Source organism: Megachile rotundata, chromosome 2 (assembly GCF_050947335.1).
Source record: "Megachile rotundata isolate GNS110a chromosome 2, iyMegRotu1, whole genome shotgun sequence".
Classification (NCBI taxonomy): Eukaryota; Metazoa; Arthropoda; class Insecta; order Hymenoptera; family Megachilidae; genus Megachile; species Megachile rotundata.
The window spans coordinates 9026827-9053693 of record NC_134984.1 but is presented as its reverse complement, the minus strand read 5'-3'; the positions used below and the strand labels follow the sequence as shown (position 1 = coordinate 9053693).

Below are 26867 nucleotides of genomic sequence, written 5' to 3'. Positions count from 1 at the left end.
GTTTTTTAGAATCACTTCGATTTATCGCAAACTTTTATTTAAAAATCATCGACTCTGTTTTAATAAAAATGAACTTATTCATTATTTTTCAACAATTTCGTTTTCCTTTCTATTCAAAAATTAGTGAAATATTATTCAATTCTGTTTTATAATTTTTGAACACATTTAGCTGCCTCTGCATTTCAAATTTTTGCCTATTAATTTTTTTAGAATTAAACTACTGATATTTTTAATGTAAGAGACTAATACTCATTCGTACAGAGTTCGAAAAGTAATATGTAGTTTTATTTCATAAAATTAGGCTTTTCTATTTTTTTCTTACTTATATAGAGTCACTCCTTCAATTGGTTCACCAGGTCCAGATCACCCTGTATATTGCATTAATCCAATCACTGATTGCATGAATAAAACAGTGTTTACATGGTTGAAATAAAAGTAAACATGAACATTTTTGTTAGGAACAGATTGAAAATCACAAACGAATCAACTTGTATGTGCCATTTTTTAAAAAACAGATTTTCGTTTACAAAAATCTATATCAGGAAATATCACTGAAAATATTATTACAACGTTTCATAATTTTAATCGCAAGAAGCAATATTTTAATACACAAACAGTCGTTTATCTGATCTCATCTATTTCCACTTTTCAATCATTTTTAATTGCCAGTTGGCAACTGCCAAAGAAGAAGTATTTATTACTAAAACTACCAAACGGGTCATGTGGTCCATTCACAAGTCTTCCTCTTTACGTTAAAAAATTGATCAAAATGCTTTTCCTGAAATCCCTGTTGATTTTCATCGAGACAAGGAATTAATGTGCATAATAATATTCTATCGTTTGTTCATTTATTTTTCTATTTTATTTTTAAATTATGTGTGTATTTAGTGTTAGATGTTCCTTTGGTGAATACGTAGACTCACATACTGCTAATCTTATTAACCCCATGTCATACTTCGACGAGTCCGACTCATAACGCACTCACAGTTCAAGTATCACTTTACTCGAATTTTTAATGCGCTTCAATTTGAAGTTTAAGTCGAATTACAATTTGCATAGTCAAGAATCGCTGAATACAATGTAGGAATAACATTTCTACTTTCTCTATTCGTTTTAATATTGTAGCAATGAATAGTTAGTTCTTACTGACGCGTCTGATCAATGAATCATAGGACAAAGGGTTAATATTAAATTCTGATACATTTTAAAAACTTAAATTTTAATACAGCAAATTCGGTTAAATTAATTGTTTATAGGATAAGCAAAAGAAAAGAACTCTTGAAGGCTTTTAATGTTAAAGCAATGATATAGCGAAGAGTGAGGACAAAAGTAACATTTTAATATTTGTTCTATTTCGAATCACGTTTTAAAGGTACAGAAACCAAAATTATTCCATAAGAAGATACGTTCAGCGGTCTAAAATTTGTAACTTATCTGAAAATTTATAAATTTTTAAATTAATAAGTTTATCTTCAAATTTATAAATTAACAGTTCTGAAAGTCTATATTCTACATTTTTAAATTGATAGATTTTACAGTACTCCCAAAACCTACATAAATGAGTAATTCTTAAAATTATTCAAACTCCAAAAGTCTTTATTTTATTACAAATGACATCGATTGGTAAAAAATGTGATATTCTTAATCAGAGTTATATGTAATTATACACAGCTTTAGAATTTTTGTTCACACCAATAATAACATGTTGCTTTCGTCCTCAACCGCGTTATCCAAAACAAGATCTTATAACTTACAAGCTATGTATACGTGATTTAACTATAGAACTTATAAAGAATTAACTATAGATACAGATATTATCTAAATATGTTTAAACAAATGTTGCATCCAATACGAATAATTTAACAACAAGTATTAACAAGAAAATTGAAATGGTAGAAAATCACTTTCAATCAACAAATACGGATATTCCACAAAAAATGATCTACCTAAGAACATCTCTACATTAACAAATTATAAAATGAATTTCAAGTACCATTGTTAATAATCTGTATTACCGTCAATTTTTACTGTGACGGTCACCGTGTTAAAACTCTAAAATATTACCTTCGCGCGTGCGGAAACTACGCGTTTCATCGTCGGTAAAAGCGGGAGGGTGTAAAGTTTCGCAATCGACAAAGTGTAGAAAGAAAAGAAACTCTAAAAGAAGCGTGAAAGCGTTGAGAGCAACCGCGTACGAGAATTTCCATTTTCTCTTGAGTCTCTAGCGAACTAGATGCCTAGGAATTAGACTCGTGAAGCGGCCTTGTTGTTGTTGTGTTGGCAGAGTCGTAGCGGGCGGCAATCCCCGGAGCCTCGCTCGTCGTGGCCGACTGTCCCGGCTTCTGCAGTTCAAGCATAACGGAGGGTATCTGTATCGTTTCCAGAACAAAGAGACGAACGAAAGAGAGAAATGAGAACGAAATTACGAACGATCATACGAAACGAGAGAAAAAGAACAACGGGTGCAAAGTGTGTGAACGAGGAGTAGGGATGCAAGGTGGTATAATGTACGCCAGAAAGAAAGAAAACGAACAGAAGGTGCTAAACGTGTGGGTTTGAAAGAGAGAAACAGAACAAGGAGTGCGAAGTGAATGTCAGAAAGGGAATGCAAGGTGTGCATGTGCGAAAAAGAGAGTAAATGGGATGTGTACCTACAAGAAAGAGAGGAAATGAACATGCGAGAGACAGAACAAGTGTAAATTGTGTTAATGTGCGAAAAAGGCAAGGAGTGCAAAGCACGTGAACGTGTGAGAGAGGAAGTGTGAAGAGAATGAGACCGGGCTTCCGATTCAAATTGAGATTGAACGGTATAACAAGTGAATGCTGCGAAAAAAAAGGAAAAAGAGGGATGCAATTGGGGATGAAAGTGATGGAAGAGCGATTGGCCGAGAACGTGAGGAGAAAGGTTGAATCGATGAACGAAGACAAAGAAGAGAGCGTGAGCGAGGGTGAAGAAGGGTGAATGAAATTTCGTGACGGAGGGTGGTTAGGGGTGGAAAAAAACGAGCAAGAAAGCTATTGGTCGCGTACTATCCGACAAATTACGAGTTTCCCGTGTCGAACTCGCTCGGAGACGAGAGCTAGAAAAATTTGCATAGCTATAGGTGGAATAAATTCGATCTACAACGCTAATATCTCGGAGGGGATTCCAATATGTTCGCAGTAGGGAAACGAAACTCAAGATACGTTGAATTCGTGTACGTTTCAGATACGTGTTGTTTACGGTGTTTGCAGCTTTTTCATACTAAACGCTGCGCCTGGGTGAAGTATGACCGAAATCGGCCATATACCGATACGAAGTACTATTCGATCAAAAATATTCCCGACAGGAACTCTTTCGTTATTCTGAAGTTGCTTTTTTATTTTGTTAGATTTAAACGTAGTTTATAATGCATGCGCATCTTGTGATTGATATTAACGCTTTCAATTTTCAGATGATTGATAAATGTACGATCTGCTATCAGATTGCTGGATAATATAGAATCTTCTTATCTTAGATTGCTAGATAATTCTATATTCTTAATGTAGGATCTTTAGGTGCGTCACGTAAATAGAACGAGTCATATCTCGAATCTGATAAGAGATAAAGACTGTTGAGGAAAAAGTTAATAGTATGTTTACTTCTCTATGACTGCATTTTCTTAGTGAACGCAACGATACACCAAAAAAAGATAGATACACTCTTTTACAATTGAAATTTCATTCATACCAACTCGGAATATTCTACATGAGACGTATTAAGCTGCAATGTTTAAAACACCAATATTTCATACGATATCTCACATTTTTGATAAATAGAACGTTTCGTGGAAAATACACATTTACACACAATGCAAGCTTGTAACCAATTACCTACGACAAACTTATTCTGACAGATGGTCTGTACCACATAATCCAACATCATGGCTACCACGCTCTCCCGACCTCAATCCCCTTGATTTCTTTCTACGAGGTTACCTCAAAGATAAACTGCATACGCGTCCATTTGTTTCTGCGGAAGACATGAAAGAACGAATTAAACTACACTGTTCAAACATAAACAGCGAGCACATTTCGTTATGGAAAATATAAAGCAGCGCTGTGTGAAGTGCTTACTACGTGAAAGTAGAACGTTTAAATATCTTCTTTGCTGCAGGAAGTACCTGAAGAAAAATGTGATTCTATGCTCGTTTTTGAACGTTGTCTTTTACACGGAATATTCCGAGGATATGAACAAGAAAAAGTATGTAAAAAGTGTATTTGTATTTTTTGGCTACCTCGTTGTGATGCAGAAAAGCGGGGGTTATACCACTCAATTGTTTTTAATCTTTTATATTAGAAGCATACAGCAGTAACATAACACGGCTTATACAGGGTGGCTCACCGCATTTTGTCATCTAGATTTGTGTCATTATGGTTACTCATAGCAAACATTGTTTCAGATGAAATCGAATGGTTTTGAGAGGGGCACATGCTGGTGCTATATTTTTTTTGTAGGTGGACGTGTAAAGGACATGAAGATTATTAATGTTTTTTCAAATGGAATTATATATTTTTTATTGCATCAGCTAATGTTCTTTACAAAAAAGAACTTGCTTCATGTTCTTTACAAAAAAGTATTAATCTATTTATGTGAAAAAATAATTAGTTTAGGAGATATTTTAATTTTAATGTCTATTTACAGAAAAGGTTCAATGCGGCGACCATTTGCATCAGAACACTTTCTGAATCGAGAAATTAATGACTTACTAACATCCCGTAGTGTATAATCTTTCTGCATCTGTAGCACTTTTCCCAGCTTCAAAATAAACTGATAACATGTCTATCTTTTCTTCTTTAGAATACTTCATAATGAAGTGATAATTCGCCGTATCGTCGCATTCACCGTATTAGAGACGTAACACAGACAAAATTTCACTGTTACTGCGTAACAAAAAAAAAACTCACAATTCGTTTGGTGACACGGGACCTCTCAAAGCATGTAGAAAAACATTTGCTGTTCAGTTAGCGCAATACATAATATTGACCAGAAAGTCACAATTTCCTAACAAGTTAGAATTAAAATATCTCCTAAACTAATGATTTTTTCACATAAATAGATTAATACTTTTTTGTAAAGAATATGAAGGAGTATCAGCTGATGCAATAAAAAATATATGATTCCATTAAAAAAATACATTAATGACCTTCATATGTCCTTTACACGTCCACCTACATAAAAAATATATCACCAGCATATGCCCCTCTCAAAATTCAACTTCATCTGAAACATTGTTTGCTACGAGTAATAATAATGACGCAAATCTAGATGGCAAAATGTGGTGAGCCACTCTGTATGTATAAAATCTTTTAATTTGTTAGAAAATTGATAATTTATAATTTAACGTAAATTTTACGACAAATATGACGCGAACAGTAATATGAGCATAGGAAGCCATATTTGCAGCTGCTACGAAAGCAGATTCATGAACATCTCGGATTCCAAAAGTTTTGATATTATTAAGACATCCAAGATTTTCAGGAAGTCTTTTAAGACTATTAGAGCTCGAATAAAATCCGAAGAGTTTCGAAGCTTAAGCTGGTTTTAATTGCTTGAAAACTTGCAAGAGAAAACTTTGAATCCCCATCACTATCGACGAACTACTATAATCTGCTTTAACCTCGATACGACTACAAGTGATTGAAGTAACAAAATAATAAAAAGTAATAGTAAAATGATGCAAGTAATAGTCTACAAGTAATTGAAATAATAAAATTATAAAAAATAATAGCAAAATGATGGCATGAATTATTTTTTATCTCTTCGTCACATTTTAACTATTGAAGTTAGTGTAATATCGGCTTATTAATTATAATTTCGAAATATATTAATCTCCGGATTAATATGGTTCTTCGTTTTTAAACTTTAAAATTCAAAAATTCTTTAATAGATTTGAAGATTTTAATTTTATTTAGATTTTCAAGTTTACTAATTTTAAGATATGGAAATTTGAAGATTCGAAGATTTAGGAAGGTGAGAATTTAGGAGTTTAGGAATATGGAAGTATTCAATTTTACAGATTTGCAACTTTACAATTTTTCAAATTCTCAAATTTCCAAATGCCCAAATTTTAAAAATCTCAAATTTCCGGATTACAAAATTTCCTAAGTTCCATGTTCTCAAATTCCAAAATTTCCAAGTTTCTACGTTCACAAATTCCCAAATTTTCTATTTTCTAAATCTCCGAATTCCCAAATTCTCAAATTTCGTATCCGAAATCTTATCCGACTTCCTATCCGTCACCAAGTTATGAAATTTTCAAATTACCAAAATTACCAAATTCTCAAATTCTTGAAATTCCAACTTTTCAAATCCCCAAATTCCTTAACTTTCACATTTTTAAATTTTCAAATCTCTAAGTTCTCGAACTTAAAAACTTAGACACTCGTAAATTCGAAAATTTCAAAATTCAAAAATCCGACTTTACAAATTTTCAAATCTTTAAGTTCTGAAATTTAGAAATTTAGAAATTTGTGTATTTGAAAATTACGAAATTCAACAATTGCATTTCTGTTGTTACTTTATCAATCTCCAATTAAAAAACCCTTGTACGATTTAAAAAATTTTCAAATTTCAAGTAATTAAAATTTTCACACAATAACATCTTATTTCAGCGACATGTAATTTCCATCAAGTTACATTCCTCGGAAAAAATTAATACAAAGTTAATAAATAATTACTCTATTATCAGCAAATAATAATAAAAAAAAATTCCTGATAAATATTTATGTTCCAAACTTTCTTTCAAAATCGCTGTATTATTGAATTCCCATTTTTACTATCACATCCTATAAAACAGGAAAATCTATCCTGCTATTAAAAATATTCAAGATCATCATAATCTTTCGCAAAATGGAAAAGAAAATTACCTCTAAACCCCTTCCAATATATTTAACTATACTTAAAAATTTGCAAACACATTCCAGCGTCTAACAAATCTTTCTAAAAGAACCTAAAAATTATAATAAACAAATTTTCCATTAAAATTAGTACGAATAAGCGTACACATAACTTCAAGTAGAAAAAGTCATTAATTTAGTCTAAAACCATGGTGCAAGCAGAAACATCTTAATCCGTTTTTGGCTGGCATTGAAGCATCGCAGCATGGCGGAGAATTTATGCGAGACACGCGCACGCGCAAATCATAGTATTCATGACAGACGAAGCCCTTGATGAGAGTACACGATGCTGCAAAGCTGGCAATTACTCTTTGTCAAGAAAGGTATCGATAAATACGTGTCGATGCTGCGGTGACAAGCGTGCAAACGCCTTCTCCGTGATCGATGAACGTTCATCCTCGCGTGAAAAAGTGGCAACGGTCATTCCGATCACGGAGAAAAAATTACTCGAACCCACACGAGACTCCTCGAAAAATAGAGATATCTCGTCTAAGACGGAAAGGTAAGCAAGCAAGCGTAAACGTCAATCTCTTCTGGTTGAAAACACTTTTTGCACATCCCCCGATGAAGAAAACGAGGGTTCCTTGACAAGATACGCGAAAAGTGAAGCAGGGTTGGATGATATTCGATGATAATGGAGGAGCCTTGCTAAAAGTACGTGTAGATCGTCTTGGAACAAGTTTCGGAAGAATTTCATCAGAAACTTCCACAATCTGTATTATCTCATCTATCTTGAACTTGCGTATAAACTTCTTCCCAGTTACGTAGACATTATTAGACTCTGACAAGTTATTATAAAAAGGGAGCAAATATTTTAGGGATGACTTGTCGAATAAAATGTAATATATTGAAAAGTATGTAGGGTGTCCTTTTACTAAGTTTATTAACATATTTCATACATAAGAATGAGGAAGGTGTTTTATTAACATATATTAAATACTTTATTAAAGTTATAACTCTGTGGACATATATTTATTTTTTTATACTGATATATTTTTGTGCTGTTCATAGTCTATTTTTTAAATATAATTATATTAACTGTTATAAAAGTAAATTATTTTAATCATAACCTCAAATTCCATATCTAGTATGAAGACAAACAATATATTATTTTATATAACAATCTTTAGAAGCTTAGATAACAGTTACAGGACAAATTAAAAATTCTATTTTATGTATTTTGTTGTCTCACAAAATTTGCTTATATTATTATTATCCTAAAAATTGCATATAGTATTATTATTTCATAAGTGGCATTATTCCACAACTTGCATATGTTATTATGCAATAAGTTGACTCTATTATTATAGTTATGTTAAAAATTGCATACATATTATAACTACACAAGTTGCATATATTATTAATATTTCATAAGTGGCATTATTCCACAAATTGCATATGTTATTATCCAACAAATTGACTATATTATTATTATCTTTAAAATTGTATACATAACATAACCTCACAAGTTACATATATTAATACTATTCTATAAGTAGCATTATTCCACAACTTGCATTTGTTATTATCCAACAAATTGACTATATTATTATTATCTTAAAAATTACATACATAATATAACCTCACAAGTTGCATATATTATTACTATTTCATAAATGGCATTATTCCACAAATTGCATATGTTATTATCCAACAAATTGACTATATTATTATTATCTTAAAAATTACATACATAATATAACCTCACAAGTTGCATATATTATTACTATTCTATAAGTAGCATTATTCCACAACTTGCATTTGTTATTATCCAACAAATTGACTCTATTTTTATTATCTTAAAAATTGCATACATAATATAACCTCGCAAGTTGCACATATTATTAATATTCTATAAGTAGCATTATTCCACAACTTGCATTTGTTATTATCCAACAAATTGACTCTATTTTTATTATCTTAAAAATTGCATACATAATATAACCTCGCAAGTTGCATATATTATTATTATATTATAAGTTTATTTCACAGCTTGCATGTGTTATTATCTAACAAATCGCCCCTATTATTATTGCCTTAAAAATTGCATATATTATCTTCACCCCACAAATTGCACATACTATTCTCATATTATTATCCATATTATTATCCAAAAACTTATTATTCAAAAAAGTGCACATTACCACAAAAATTGTAAAAATATTCAGACAAATACCTTTCGAGATATTTCGGCAAATACGTCTTTCCCTGAACTTTAAGGATAACTTTCAACCCCTAAATATGAACGGTTGTTTTATGCAGGAAATAAAGAGCGTGTCAAATATTTTTTCGGCTATTGCTTCATACCCGAGTCTCATAAAAATGGGAGGGCGGCAGATGGTTATTTCTTGTCAGTCCGATGTCAATCGGCCTGTTTCACACACGCTCTCTACGCACATGCACGGACATACACATACATAATGGAACAGGCAGATGCGGAGAACTGTGATTAAGTTCCAGAGGTATTTGATTGGAGCGAAGTCTGCTAAAGTTGAATGAAATTCGCGAATAAATACGCAATTCTGCCTCTGCAGAACCTTGCAACGAGGACAGGGATGATGGAAAACGGTTTGTTTCGGAAATGACAGATTATACGGGCGAATGTCGAGTAATAAGTACTGTAAATGGGTGGAAATATGAAGAAGGTCTATAATAATGCGGCCGGAGAATATTCAGCACCCGTCCTTCCATTTTACGTGGGTGAGAAAATGTAATAAAATGAATATAAATTTAAACATTTCACGAGGTGTAAGCGACTCTTCTTTTATTTTATCCGATGTTACGAAGAATTGGGTGAAAAGATGACAAATGTTTACGTGAATGGTGAAATGGTTGAATTGGATATTTTAATAAGAATTTCAAGAAAGAATTGAAAATTTGTATATTTAATTATTTGTTGAGATAATAAATTTGTTTTGATATATGATATTAGAGTTAACTGTTACGTTCAGTATACGTACAGCTGTTAGGTTAGGTACATGAAAGCTATTAGGTTAGGTGTATTAATATCAGTTAAATATGGCTTCTACGATATCAATAAGCTTCGATTAAGTGATAAATCACACTGGACATATTTTCCAACGTTTATTGACGAGTTTTAATTAGTGAGACGGATGATATATTACACTATAGCATTGTTTTTAGGTTAACATAATTTCATCAGCAATAATTATGTACAGTAATACGAAACTGTGTAATAGTAAAAAATATGTCAATTAAATCTCTCAGTGTAAAAATAAAAATTATTCGACCCTACGTGTATTAATCCCCGGATGACAAATTTGGGTCAACCATAAGTCAGACCTCTGAATTTTTTAAATATTAAAAAATGTCTGTCTGTAACATTCAAGAGATAAAAGTGGAAGAATAATAATTCAAGCCTCTAATCTCATATTAACACTTAAAAATTGTAAGAAATATATGTGTTTAATATAAGTCGATTAATTATTTGGTTTTGATATTTCATTTAATTAATTTAGACATTAAAATGTTTCGACTCTCTGATGTGAAAATCTTTATAGTGAAATTGAAAATTCCTGTAAATTCGTAGAGAGTTCAAAGGAATTATTTAACAATAAAATATTATTAAAATACTTTTAATAATAAAATGCTTACACTTTATCTTCACCGTGTGAATATATGACACAGTAAAGTAAAATAGATTTGCGGTCATTCCAAATTTGTAAATTTCCAGTTTCTCATATATCAAATTTGTAAATTTCCAAGTTTTCATTTCCCAAATTTGTAAATTCCCAATTTCTCATATATTAAATTCGTAAATTTCCAAGTTCTCATATACCAAATTTCTAAATTCCCAATTTCTTATATTCCAAATCTCTAAATTCCCAAGTTCTCATATAGCAAATTTGTAAATTCCCAACTTCTCATATTCCACATCTCTAAATTCTCAAGTTCTTATATACCAAACTTGTAAATTTCGAATTTCTCATATACCAAATCTCTAAATTCTCAAATTCTCGTATATCAAATTTGTAAATTTCCAAGTTTTCATATACCAAATTTGTAAATTTCCAAGTTTTCATATACCGAATTTGTAAATTTCCAATTTCTCATATTCAAATCTCTAAATTTCCAAGTTTTCATATACCAAATTTGTAAATTCCCAATTTCTCATATTCCAAATCTCTAAATTTCCAAGTTTTTATATACCAAATTTGTAAATTTCCAATTTTTCATATTCCAAATCTTTAAATTGCTAAATTCTTATATACCAAATTTGTATATTCCCAATTTCTCATATTCCAAATCTCTAAATTCTCAAGTTCTCATATACCAAATTTGTAAATTTCCAATTTCTCATATTCCAAATTTGTAAATTCTCAATTTCTCATATATCAAATTTGTAAATTTCCAAGTTTTCATATACCAAATTTGTAAATTTCTAATTTCTCATATTCCAAATTTGTAAATTCTCAATTTCTCATATATCAAACTTGTAAATTTCCAAGTTTTCATATACCAAATTTGTAAATTTCCAATTTCTCATATTCCAAATCTCTAAATTTCCAAGTTTTCATATACCAAATTTGTAAATTTCCAATTTCTCATATTCCAAATCTCTAAATTGCTAAGTTCTCATATACCAAATTTGTAAATTCCCAATTTCTCATATTCCAAATCTCTAAATTCTCAAGTTCTTATATTCCAAATTTGTAAATTCCCAATTTTTCATGCACCAAATTTCTAAATTCCCAAGTTTCCGTATACCAAATCTCTAAATTCCCAAATTCTCATATATCAAATTCAAAAATTCCCAAGTTCTCATATACTAAATGTTCAAATTTCCAAGTTGCTGAAGTTCAGAATTTCCTAATGCTGTCTCTCCCTTTCCCCAAATCCCCAAATCTCCGAATTTCTAAATTACCAAGCTACAAGAGTTAAAAATATATTCCTAACTTGCAAAGAAAACGGTCATTCACTACTTTTGGTTAAATTTGTGGAAAATTGATAGAGCATAATAGGGTGTTTAATGCAGTAATAGATTCATTGAACATCCGAGTTGTGCAGTATGGACAGATAACGAATCAATAGAGCATTATTCATCACTGCTTGCCATGAATACCTCAATAGCTCGTGAATCAACCAGAGACACTGGTATAGTTAATTACTGTTTGTTCCTTGATTGCTGTCAGATACGTGACATCCTGACACCTTGATAACCACATTTTCGGTATCACTATCCACTGAAACGTATTGCATTAGTGGTTGCTCTAGAATGCTAAATGTTTCATCGAATAGAGCACGTGTTCTTCACGTTTCCACATTTGAACAATTTGCACTTTACTTTAAAAAAGCTTAATTAAATCAGTGATAACATAGTATATGCAGCAATGTTTTACATTCAATTTAGTAACAACTTTTAAAACATAGAAGTCATAATTCTTAATATTTCAAAATTATTATTATACAATAACATACATTTTGTATTTCTTTATAAATTATTAACTGTATCGTTGTGAATGACTGTTGATTAAAAACATATACAAATTTTAGAACGTAATGTTAATCGACATTATTTATATAACAGAGCTTTAGTGAAAATAGCCGGTAGCAATTTTAAATAATATAAACATCATTATAGTACGTCAGAAAGTTTTGATTAATGTTTGTACTTATTTAATAATGCACATATTACTTTTCTGTTTATGACATTTCCATATTACTTTACAATTAGAAAAAACTGTTTGGCAAATATAAATATAAGAAATAATTATTTACTTTCTTTTAAATATTTGTTTCTATTAAAAATGACCTTAAATGAATTAACTTCTCTTGTGACATTTTTACATTTCTTCTTTTCGCATTTTGGTAACTATTTTTTAAACAATCCCTGGATTCTTGTATTCTTGGACTCTCAGATTGATATGTCTCCAAATTCTTAACCTATCAAATGTTCAAATCCTCAAAAATTTCTGAAAATCAAAGAGTGTCGTAAGTGCCTCATTTTCTCTGCGAAAGCCAAATTTGTTCTCAACTGTACTAACACTGTTCTGGCCAGAATATGGCTGGAACTCATTGCTTCATATCTGACATTCGGAATTCCGGCCTATATCACTATTACAAACGATCCCCGCTGCGAACGACGACAGTCGGTTCAACCTAATTTGAATAATACCCTGGCGGGTATTCTGAAAGTGATGGAAAGGGACTGATTGTGAACCAGGTCGAAGAAAAGTCACCCTCTTTGCCGCGGAATTTTCATTCGTTCTTCAATGGATCGTATTAAGTCCAACAAGTCGGATAAGTCCAAGCACTTTTCCTCAAAGCTGCTGTATTACAAGCGAAGCGTATTTTTCGTTTCGAATCTCCTATAGTATGCTTATTTTAACATTCTGTTCCTTTTTAGGGTTCTGAGTTGTTACGTATTCAGTTGACAATATTGCATTACAATTTAATGTTGCAAAATTTTATTGGAATTCGATGAAAATTACTATGTGGATTAGTAGTCGTGTATCTGGGATCTCTATGAATTAACTATGAATTTTTGAAACTGTAATTCGTGGACACCTAAGGGTTCGTCAAACAATTTTGAAATTAACTTTACATACCTTAACTTTTTGTTTTTATTCGGATAATTTATTATAGGAAATTATAGGAATTTTTCACTTTTAAATGTGAAATATTATAAACTTTATTATAAATTACTACTAATTATATTTTAACAGAAATAATATATTCTACGATGTGCACAACTCTGTGTCTTATAACAGATTCTCAACTCTTTTCATTATCCGTTACGAAGTAAATGAAACGCCATACAACAAATGATTTTATATATATAGAACCGCAAATTTACTCTCATACATTGTTATCGCAAATCGTTTATCATACAAGTACCTTACCTTTACTACCCTACGTTATTTAATAAAAATCCTGAGTGATCAAACTTTGTAAAATTATAAGAAAAATAAAAGAATTGGGACGAAAATATTGCAATGTTAAAGTTTGTGAAAATTCCGATCATAAACGCAATGTTAAAATACAGAGTGATACGCGATCATTATTGCAGATATTATTGTTATATCTACAGTACAGTAGAGATTATTACAGTAGAATTTTAAATATGTTATATTAACGAAATATTCCGTAATCAATTTCGAAAGGAAATATAAATATTGACATAATTCATGGTAGAAGCTTTTCTAAGATATTTACATTAATGTTAAATGTAATGTTTCATTAATTGCAATTTTCGCGTCGACATGTAGAACGGCTGATGTGCCGCAGCTGTGAGTTCATGAGTTAACATCATAAATTTTGCTGAAATTTACCGAATAAATGTAACGGTTGAGATAATTTTGCATAGAATAGTCTGATGGTCTCCTGGGTTAATGGGATCACTGTTGTCTTTGCAATAACCAGCTTAGTGTAAATAAATTCTCGGTTAAATTCTCTTGCAAACTCCTTTTTCAAGATAGTCACTGTTTTGACAGAAAATAAATTACGAATTATAAATAGAACTTAATCAAATATTATTAGGTGACTAAAATCGAAAATTATTCAGCTACCTTTCGATTTTGGTTAAACTGTGGTTTGATTTAAGTACCATCCACATTTCTGAATACAAAATTAGCAGCTTCAAGGTTTAAACGTTACTAAAAATAAAGATATACTTTACATTCCCAAACTTAATGTTATATTTCTATATATAACATTACAAGCAGATGATATTTTAGAAAATAAATGGTGCTCGTAAGGGTGCCCTATTGAATTAAGCTAAATTAAATTAAAATATTAATATGAAAGTCCTCAAGTATTAAAGTATTTAATTAAATATTAAAATGTTTTAGTTAAACCTTCTTTTCACTTACATACTATCTAAATGTTTTTTATTGTTCTCTCTATATATCTTTTTATTAAAATTTAATATAGAACAACTTTCAATTACATTATTTGCATTTGACTTAATAATCTTATACGATATTTGACAATTTGTTTTCAATCCTTTTGGAATAAAGTTGGGTCGATTTTGAAATAAAGTATATAAAAAAATCATGAAATTGATTGCCAATCGAATAACATATGTGAATTTTGCTTGAGGAGAAAATGGCTTTCAGAAGTAAATTGATATTTGAGATACGATTTCTTATACACGAAAGTACATAAAAATTTATAAAATAACCGAAGAGAAATGTAAACACAGGATAGTGGAAGTCAAAAGTGAAGAAATAATGAAAACTCAAAATATATTTAAAAGAAATTCGTTAAAGTGCAAAATGAACGTTCTTGAATGAAGTCTTACACAGTATTGAAATATACGAAATAAATATGATAGTTAATACGAATGTATTATTTATTTAACATATTTTTTAATTATGATATAATTAATAAAAAGAAATAGAATCACTAGAATAATTCGTTAAAATTGAAGGTGCATTAATTCGTCAAAACCATTTACAAATTAATTGCAGGCTCTATATGCCAGCAGTTACTACGATTCTGGTTTCTGTTTTCTTCGATAATCATTCTGTTCGCCGCAGTGTTGGAAATAGAAAGAAGAATGAATTACAGTAATCGGATGGTGAATCCATTAAGTCCTTTAATTCAATTTGAAAAGGCGAGAAAGGGTTTTAATTTAAAAACAACTTTGCTGCAACATCTCCTCGATGCGAATGCAAATTTAATTAAATCGCAATCCAACACGAACTATACACAAAACTTTTATCCTAATGTAACTATAGGCAAAAACGCTTCTAAAAATCGATGGATCAGTAACAAGGACAAACTAAAAGTGTTTTTATACCTAAATTAATTCTGCATTCACTTGTATACTTATACCACGCAAAAATATTATTGTATAATTCTCTAAGATTCAATATTTTTAATCTGATTTCATAATTACATGCAAACGAAGGAGTATTTTCGTTGAAGTTGTAATTAATGTTATATAATTTTCTTAATAATAGGGATGTTTTAGATTTTTGAAATAATGGAACATAAATTCTTGAACTATGACAACACAATTGCTACATCAATTTTGCATCCCTTAATTTTAATTCAAATGACTCATTTAATAAAAATCCGACGTGGTCAAGGCTTGTATTTGTGATTACTTAACTAGTTATTAATACAAGCAAACAATAATTAATAAAAATTGAATTATGGGAAGGGATGTGCAAAGAATTTGTTCACATTCACCATTTAGTTTAATACAAGAATTTGAAATAAATATCTTGTTACTGAATCTATAATATTACACACAGCTGTATAAATATAGTGTAACAGACAATAGTAGCAATTAATAATAGAATAATAGTAATTTTAAAAGAATTCAGTAATCATTTTAACTAAAAAGTTTGAAGGTCGATATCTGGCAAAAGCAAATATACCTTCGAGTGCAGAGGGTTAAGAACGCTTATAACACAGAATTTGCATTAACCTTATTTCTTATTAATTTATGAAGATTCTTGTTATCTTACCTGAGATCATAAATTGTACCCTTTGGGATAAATTAAAACTAAAAACTACAAAATATTACAGTTATCTTAATTACTATCTTAACACGTTTGAAATAACGACTTTCAAATTTCTCCCCTTACACATATTATTAAGAAGCTTTTGTTAGCAGCTTTTTGATTTTGTTAAAATTAAATTAAATTTTATCAAAATCACTATTATTATAAAACCCCCTTCCCACGGTCTGACCCACGTATACAAATTCACAGGCCAAACAGTGCAAGATACGACATTTTTCCATAGAATCGTCTCTCCCTAAAATTACTTGAAACCCCTAAGAAAACTGTCAACCCTTCAACATTTGCATTTTGACCGGGTAGAATTGTGAAATAAATGTGTCAGAAAGCGACACATGAGGGCTTAGAGGGCGTTGCAGCGTGTAAAGCAAGTAATCATTGTATAAACCGCATTCATTTTGTTTTTTTACTTTCAACTTAGAAGTAAGTGGTAATAAAACGTCCGTAAATGTAGTGTTAATCGTTCGACCACGTTCTACAACGTGCACTCTCTATACGAATAGATTTCTCGTGAACGAGCCATTCGTCGATGCCGGACGTCTTTGACATCGTTAACCTTATCTTTCATCGGCCTCGTAAAGGCGGGGCACTGTTCTGCCAAGGAAATTCAGCAACTAAATGAAAGTCAGCTTAGGTAATTTGTTCCCAGAATTGTTCGGAAGGAGCAGGGCTGGCTAAAGTATTCTATAGCCGGTCAAATTTTGTCGACTGTGCTTTGCTCCAGCAAGAATTTACTGCGCGAAGATAATAATTTCACCCTAGACGAGAAACCGCCCCTATATCTACCCTGAACGATAAAAGGGATACGTATCGAGCTAGGAATTGAACGTGCCGCTGTTTCTGCCGCTAAAACCGTGAAGCGTTTCAAAATTTCCAGGATAAATTGAGAGGAGGGAGGAATTTAATCTGACCGAATCCAAGGACCGTCGGAATTCGAGACGAAGGATCCTCGCGAAGAGATTTGCGAAGATCGTCCCAGAAAGTTGAGCTTCCGGCATCAAAAGTTTTCTGAACGAGCATACTGTTCTTGATTGCAGGATTTTTCTTGATAGCAGCCAGATTACGCTTTCAGGAGGGTTATTGCATATGAAATGACCGATTTCGAGAATAAAAGGACAGATTCGACGACAAAGATGTACCGTAAAATGGCACCAACGTATCAGCTTAAAGTATAATAAAGAGGACGTTTGATAGTATTTTTAATATAAAATTGTTAACAGAAAACAGTGTCTTCGAAGTAGAAAGACAAAGCCTTACTATTTTTCATACGAGCTCTCATGCTTCAATTGTGGCTTGTGAATGTTTAATACAATTTGGAGTTAAATTCAGTTATAATTTGGTGTCAAGGTTTTGAATACAAAATTGACGTAACATTTCAACTTTTTCTCTGTTTTAATATTGTGATTAGTTGATGTCTGACAAACATATGAAGCAAGGGGTTTGTATGAAGTACAAATGAAAATTTTAAGGGAAATTACTACGTGATTTGTCCATTAATGTCTTTTATAACACATGGCTAATTTTTAAAAAATCTTACGGCGTGTTAAATTGTAGAATATTATGTAAAGTCTGCGTTTTGTATCGTAAAATATTGCTTATCAATTTGAAGGTTCGACAAAAATGATTACATAAACGTTTAGTAATATTTTGAATTAAAAACTAATTAATTGACATTTATAACAAAAATGATTTCAGAACATCTAAAAATAATTTGATGACATGAAACTACTATAAAGTAGCTCTTGTATTATATCAATTTTAAGCTTGAATTTGAACTGTTCTGGCTATAGATTACTTACAGGTAATCTCATATTAAATATAATCTATTATTATCATTACCTTCATTTCTTTGTAAAATAAACGACTCATTTATAAATAAATACCAACAATAACATTGTAAATAAAAAATAGCTAATTGTCACTTATAACAAAAATGATTTCAGAACATCTAAAAATAATTTGATGACATGAAACTACTATAAAGTAGCTCTTGTATTATATCAATTTTAAGCTTGAATTTGAACTATTCTGGCTATAGATTACTTACAGATAATTAAATATCATCTATTGTTATCATCATCTTCATTTCTTTGTAAAATAAACGACTCATGTATATATAAATATCAACTATTTCCAGTTCAACATATTCTTAAGGTGAAGTGGAGTAAGTTCGTAAACGGGGCAAGTGCATATACAGACAATTTTTATTACAATATAAGCGAAATTTCTCCATTTAGTATGTTTGTTTCCTTGTTTTGTTTCACTATATCCCCATTTATATTTCAGCTGAGAGTACTTGTTTGCAGTATAGAGTACTTGCATAATGCAGTAAAAAGCATTGTAATGTAGATTTGTTAATAATTACGCTCTTGTCTCATTGCACATGAAATAAAGTCTCAAAGTATTTAACTTCAAGTTACGCTCTTACCCCATTTTCGGGGAAAGTGCAGAGTAGTTGACGTTTTAAACAATTTCCTATCAAAATCAAAATGTACAAGGAAAATTAAGGTTCTAGTTAATATTAATTAAATAGTAGTAATTGTGCAAAGCGTTCGATATCGACAGCGTTAAATATTTACATAGCAGACTGAAAATACTTAGGTTTAAATACCAACTTTACAAAAACCAGGCTGCACTTACCCCATTTCACCTTATGTGTTTTGCTGAATATGTTGTTGGATAATAGTATTCAGCTTACTTCTCGCGGTTTATGTCATCTGCCGTTCCATATCAGCAGTTACACTAAGAACCGTATTATTCGAGAAGTGCACACATCTGTTTTACGAACACTTCAAAAATTTTATCTGTAATAAACATCTGCCTTTACCGTAAAAGAATTTGAAGAAATTTCTACCGAGAAAGAGTGTAATGAAGGCATAAAACTGGAACCATCGAAAAATATAGGATCGGTCACGTCCGAGCCATAAAAGCAGTTCAATCTCGATAACCAATAATCTCTCGGAGAAGCAAAATTTCGAAAGGCGAGGAAAACGAATCGGCAAACCATTGACAAGGCCGTCCAATATATCGCGGTCGGTTTTAATAAAAATCTTAACGGTGAGAAACTGGCTCGTACGAATCCTGCCAGAAAAGAAATAAAATTAATCGAGCTTGTAACTTCCAGTTTGCCCGCAACTTTCGACCGACTTCCGTTCCATGTAACTTTCCGCAATTTCCAGCGAGATCCGAACGGTGAAGTTTCGGTTTCGCCGGCTGGACTGACGCATCAACCGAATTAATAACACGTGGGAAAACACGCGTTGCTGCATTTTCCGCGAACAAAGCGAATCGAGCGAGCGGAAAACGCGATGCTGAAATGCGATATCGACGTTTAAACAACGTTTCCAGTGGCACTTGTATCAACTTGATCATAAATTTCTGACTGTAATATATAGAATTAAAATGCTGTTTATGAAGGTTGTTGCAGATAAATTTCAAGATCCACGCGATTTTTTCGAGCGATATGTGGCTTGAGATACTTGCGAAAGAATGCGGATTTTTAAATTACGCATGCAGGCATTGTTAAGTGATTTTCTAGGTATAATAATGACAACTTTTAAATTTAAAAATTGTAGAATATCAGAATTTTTAAATATTACGAGTTTGAAGTTTCAGAATATTAGATGTTCTAAATTACTGAATTGTAAAATTTCACAATCATTAAATTAATAAATTTCATAATTTCGGAATTTCAGAATTTCAGAATTTCAAAATTTCAGAATTTCAGAATTTCAGAATTTCAGAATTTCAGAATTTCAGAATTTCAAATTTTTAAATTTTACAATTTCAGAATTTTTAAATTTCTGAATTTCCAAATCTCCAAATCTCCAAATCTTCAAATCTCCAAGTCTCCAAATCTTCAAATCTCCAAATGTTCAAATCTTCAAATCTCCAAATCTCCTAATTTCTAAATCTCCAAATCTCCTAATTTCCAAATCTCCAAATCTCCAAATTTCCAAATCTCCAAATCTCCAAATCTCCAAATCTCCAAATCTCCAAATCTCCAAATCTCCAAATCTCCAAATCTCCAAATCCCCAAATCCGCAAATCTCCAAATCTCCAAATCTCCAAATCTCCAAATCCCCAAATCCGCAAATCTCCAAATCTTCTAATCTCCAAATCTCCAAATCTTCAAATCTCCAAGTCTCCAAATCTTCAAATCTCCAAATGTTCAAATCTTCAAATCTCCAAATCTCCTAATTTCTAAATCTCCAAATCTCCTAATTTCCAAATCTCCAAATCTCCAAATCTCCAAATCTCCAAATCTCCAAATCTCCAAATCTCCAAATCTCCAAATCTCCAAATCTCCAAATCTCCAAATCTCCAAATCTCCAAATCTCCAAATCCCCAAATCCGCAAATCTCCAAATCTCCAAATCTCCAAATCTCCAAATCCCCAAATCCGCAAATCTCCAAATCTTCTAATCTCCAAATCTCCAAATCTCCAAATCTCCAAATCCCCAAATCTCCAAATCTCTAAGTTGCTATATTTTAAACTTCATAATTTCCCACTTTCTAAATTCAGGTAAACAAATATCTAAACGTCCGTTTTCTAATTCAGAAATATTTAATTAAAAGATGGAGCCCGTAAAAATATATTATTTAAAAAGAAAAAATAATCGTCTAAGGACCCCTCCCCTAAATGTATCTCTCCAAATCACATCAGCTACCATCTTCCTCCGCTCTTAATAGCAATGAAAATAACTTATATATTCAATTTAAACGAGACAGCTTGTACCTACAATTTTTTTGTGAAAGTGTTTAAAGAAGCTGCTATTAAATTGCAAAAAGTACTATCAGATGGAGTAGAAAAAATGCATCAATTTTCAAAGCTAAAAGCGTTGGCACTCAGTTATCTGCTTATACCAGGCACATGTGAAAAGGAGTTTTCACGAAGCGAAGAGATTTTATCAGAATAAAATGCGATACTCCAGTTCAAGTACGTCAGAATGCTTTCGAATTTATAAAAAATTTGCCTCGATATCGTGCTTGAAGGTGCCATGAAATAACGTTTGTATCGTATCGATTTAAATTTTAAGTTTAGTGAAAACCTTTGTTTAGAAGTTTGATCAATGTTCTATGTGTAAAATTGCTGATTTTTCGTTAAATAAATGAAATAATTATTTTTTTCAGTTAATTTGATTTATTTTTTTAAGTTAAGTTAATTAACTTGCATTTTGGTATTTACCTTTAGAATTTTAAAAGCTATACAATGGTTGATTGTTTACTATAGAGTCGTTTGATGATTTAATAAGAAATTTGATAATTCGGTAATTTAGAAATATGGGAGATTGGGAATTTGAAAATTTGGGAAATTAAAAATTTGACAATTTGAGTATCTGGAACTTAGGCATATAGGATATTTGGAGATTTGAAATCTTGGAAATTTGTTTACTTAGTAATTTGAATACTTCAATATTTTTTAATTTATAGAATTAGGAATTTAGATATTTAGGTACTTAGAAGTTTAAGAATTTTTTGATGATTTGAGAATTTAGAAGATTAACAATTTGGAGGTTTGAGAATTTTGAGAGTTGGAGACTCGGAAATTTTGGAATTTGGAAGTTTGAAAACTTGATGATTTAGAAATTTGATGATTTCAGAATTTAGAAGGTTAATAACTTCAAGTTTTTAGAATTTCGAGAATTAATTGCTTGGAAATTTAGGAATTCAGAAGTTGATGAACTTCGTGGTTTAGAAATTTGATGATTTCAGAATTTAGAAGACGAATTACTTGAAAATTTGGAAACTGGAACCTTAAGAATTAACAAATTTGTAGAATCTCAAAAACTTTCAAACCTAAAACTTTGAAATATGCAAATTAACGATTTAAGAAATTTGCAAGTTTAAAGATTTCAAATGTTTAAATTCAGAAAGTAGCTTTCCTCTCAGTATTTATAAATGCACGCCACATATATGTTCGTGTATCGAGCGCCCTCACAAGGAAATTGCTCATCACTACAGAATCAAGAACAGTTGGCAGACAAAGTAGCAGATATTTAATTACAATTAATTATTCATGCACAAACACAGGCTATTTCACTGGTTAAATTAAAGGAAGTATCTACACCACAGGAAACCATCACATTGAACGAATAACAGTGCTGATTCCCAAGGGTTCAAATCCAACTATTTAACCGCATTGAACGCGGAAGCGTTCTCGAGAGGTTTCTTACTTTTGAAGCTCTCCTCGTCACGGCACTTGGAAAAATAATTTCAGCGAAATGAAGCCAAGGAAATTGCTTGGATTAAAATATCGGAGATCCAGCAGGAATAAGCCGCGATCGGCTCTTTCGGTCAAGGTTGGTCAGGATATTGTGCCTCAAATTGAATGAGAATGAAAACTTAGTGATTCGCTAAATCTTCTATTTTAATCCTTATCGTTTACGGCACGGTATATGTCCTGGTGCTGAAACGAATACCGATAATTAACAGTTGGTGGGGAATTTTGTTAATAATAAAATATTGAATATTTAAATATTTTGAATATTTAAACTAGTCAACATGTATTAGCTTCACTCATACTAATACTAATTTTATTGCCTTTGTTTTACGTAAGAAGAGCTAATAGTAAACATTAAATTAATAGTAAATAGTAATAGCTAATAGTAAATAGTAAATCATAGCCTTTATGTTTTAATGAATTTTATTAATTGCAAAATTAAACAAGACAAGACAGCTTTTCAATTCAAACACAATGTTTAAATTTAATTGATCTAAAATATCGAAGCACTATGCAAATATTCATTCAATCCCCTTGGACACTGCCGGAACTTTACGCGGCGTTGCTTTTCTGTACGATAGAGTTCGAAACGAATTACTCGTAAATAATACTACAAAGTGTGACAATGCTGTTCCCTACGCGAGTGCATTGGAATGAAGTTTTTAATGATTAAATTATAATTTTTCCCAAAGATATAATATGCTTTAACTTTGATAATTTACTTTTTTAGAAAATTCACAAAGTATGTAATTTCCAAATGTTTCCAATATCGTGTATTAGTGCAAAGAGGTGCTCTCATGGTGCCTAAACTACTTGGTACTTTTTATTTACATGTAATGTACTTTTGTGGGATTTGTTAATACTCTTACAAAACGTGGTGAAGGCAAAATGTGCGAATCAAAACATATGAAAACGATCACTCAATTGGAACGGTGAGCGAGTGAGGCAGTAGAATGATCCACTATGGCGCTATGTGATCTACGATGACATTTGCGAAGCCACTATAGTGGACCGTCGTACAGAGAGATGGTATCCGCAAAGCCACTATAGTGGCGCGTCGAGCCTGAAAAGTTAATAATATATTATAGAGCAAAACCAACTTTATGTTATAATCTAAAAAACATGTTTCTGATAAACAGATGAATATAAAATTTGCCTAGGTCCTTAGTTACGCAGGGTATCTCTACAGTCCGAATCCACCAGTATATTTAGAAAACGGCTTTATGAGTGAGCCAGTAGAGTAAGCCACTATAGTGGCGCGTCGTGCCTAAGACGTTAACATATTGATTCTCATACTGAAGCAATATTGGGTAGTCATCTTGTTTCTAACAAATCTTATCGAACATTTCCACAATATTGTTATATTCATTATTCACAGTTTCAAATGGATAATATGAGTATTTACAACTAGACGAACAAATTCTTAATAATATACGTGACAGATTCGTGTGACAATTTAAGCATCACCTATGTGTCGGTTATTTGACACTCAAAGTGTTAAAGTAATGTAAAATGATATAAGAAAACGAGTAAATAATTCAACTACTTAATTAATAATAGCTAGAAGGAAATATGTTTTAAATATTTTAATTTCTGCAAATTTTATGAAATTATGAGCGAACCTTAAATAATTACATACATGTTTGCATTATATTATTTACTTTACAGGAAGATGAATCATTCATATTTTGTGATATTAAGACAGTAAAAAAATAACGTCTTATGTTAATCTTTTTCTATTCGTCACTCATAATACATTTATGTCAAATCTACAGGATATATCGACGAGTTCACAGTCTTGTCTTATTCATACACTCAGTACAGCCAACCTTACAATTCATTGGAGATTAGAAATACATCAGCTTCTTTTTATTTTCATATTTAGTTAAACAAATCTGTTTAAGCAAAATATTGTTGCATGTTCACGTTAATACTCAGACGTTGTTACGTGTTCCACAAGCTAACAATACTGTCATTTGAATTGCAGGATAGGTTTGTTTTGTATTCCAACGTCTGGAATTTAATTCTACTTCAGTACAAGATTAAATTTCGTGGCGTAAACAACTAAAATTCAATGTGCAATGAAAGAGTACCAGTTGATAAGATACGACTTGTAATTTAAAAAGAAAAAGAGAAAAAGATAAAACTTGTCGAGAAATACCTAAAAAGCACCTAAAATTCGATATGCAATAAAAGAGTACCAGTGTCTTTAAGATACGACTTGTAATTTAAAAAGAAAAAGAGAAAAAGAAACTTGTCGAGGAATAGCACAGTTATTAGTAACGTAAAGGACTACAGTATCAAATACAGTTAAAAAATATAAAAAAGATCGCATCGAATTGAAAAAACGAAAATGGCAATTTTACATTGCACAAATATAAAAAACATTGCAATTATCTTAAGTGCTTAGTCGATTAACCGCTGAGACATACACGAAAATAAAATTAGGATTTTCTCCCGAGATACGCGGACTGACATTGTTTCTATCTGCAGTTGCCTCGTCGAGAAATGATGACATTTCTTGAGCAAGAATTCTGACGATGACATGTTTCCTTTGTTGATTAAAACGTTCAAGGAAATGAGAACAGGATGCGACGAGAGAAGCATAGAATTGTCAGTTTCAGAACGTTTGCTGATTAATGCGTTTGCCGGTTACTTTTGATGGATAACATGGAGGAAATTGTGTAGTTTAAACATTGGAGGAGTCTATAAAAATTCGGCGATAAAGTGAACTAGTAAAGAATTAAAATCAGTCAAAAGTGATTACAGCTTGAATAGTCGAGTAAGAATATACCATTCACATGAGGAACGAAGAGAAAATGGAGAATTCTAGCAAACATTATTAATGTGTTTTGTGTTCTAAAATATGAAATGTATTTTATGTTACAAAATACATTAATGTACGAATCCTTTTAGAAAATGAAGGACTAATAGTTTACGAGCACTCAGAGGATTATGCGAGAAGACGTTTATTTAATCGCTTCGGCCGCAAAACCACTAAAACTTAATACACACTGTAAATGTACCATATATTTGAACTGCAATACTGTAAATGTTTAAGCAGTCACTGCTAAGAGCTGCGACCCACGCCATTACCATGCGCTAACTCTTGTAAATGAATTTTCGTCGCGCAACCCTGAATTAAACAAGAGAATTTAGCCATGATCTATTCAATCTTACCTCAAACACCATTAACATGTTCCGTATTCTTCTGTTAGTAAGTTCTTTGTCGTTTCATTAATGCAACAGTATATTATTTCTTAAAACTGCTTCGATTTTGTTGTCCTAACTCGTGATAATTAACACTTATTTAAAATTAAAACCACGAGGTTGAAGATTGATTTTATATATTTGGAAATTTGATAATTTCAGAAAGTAATAATTTCTGGATTTGTAAATTTGGGAATTTGTAGATTTGTAGGTTTACGAGTTCGGAATTTGGAGATTTTTACAATTGTTGGGTTCTTTCGTTTACAAGTTTGGCATTTGGAGATTTCTGTAATTTTAAATTTGTTTTAAAAATTCGTGTTTGAACCCATCTCCAATCCTGTTTCATACAGTTTCAAGAAAAGTCACACAAATTCAAAATTCTTTTACAAGAATTCAAAGACTCTATTCGAACGCATCCCCAGTTAAAAAATTGTAACAAATAAAGAGCACATCTGACCAGTCCTTGTTTTTTCACCAAAATCATTAAGATAGAAGAAGGTTAAATCAGAAAAACGTCAGAAGAGCAAAATACTGTTAGTAGATCGATTTCTTCCCCCAGAATCCCCGGATCTCGTAGGCACACAAAGATGAAGCTGACCCAGCGTGTATTTCCAGCTATTCGAGTTCTGGCAGCACGCCTAACGACGCGGTCGCTTAATGACCAGAAATGCAGTTGCACTCGAGAAAACTTAAAGTGCAAGAAGGCAGAGAATGATGGTCGATCGGGGACACGTGGTGGAGCACGATCGTCGGCTAGAAATCTCGATCTCGAGAGGATGGGTCAAATTTAATCTGTCGTTGGCTCGAGAGCTTCCTCGACGAATCTCAAATCGAATTTCCTTGTTCGTTCGCTGGTGACCTTAAGCCTTCGGGTGTGATCACGATTTCTCTGATAGTTTGTCAAGTTCTCTATCTCTGTGTAAATTGTTACCGAAAATTGACGCCCAGGACGTTTAAATTGGGGCCAATCGAAGTTACAATTGCGAGCTTAATTCGAATGAGAAAGATACGAGTTGCGTTGAT

General features: G+C 31.5%; 1 protein-coding gene across 4 annotated transcripts in view; it reads left to right on the top strand.

Moving 5' to 3' along the window:
* Window positions 1–26867, top strand: part of LOC100881580 (uncharacterized) — a 395763-nt gene that overhangs the window by 318271 nt on the left and 50625 nt on the right. For 3 of the 4 annotated variants that reach the window (XM_076542275.1, XM_076542274.1, XM_076542272.1), the window contains one exon: window positions 2285–2365. The exons of the other annotated variant lie outside the window; for it this stretch is intronic. In XM_076542275.1, coding sequence (XP_076398390.1) covers window positions 2285–2365 — 81 coding nt within the window. The remainder of the gene's footprint in view (window positions 1–2284; window positions 2366–26867) is intronic. 4 annotated transcript variants of the gene reach the window in all.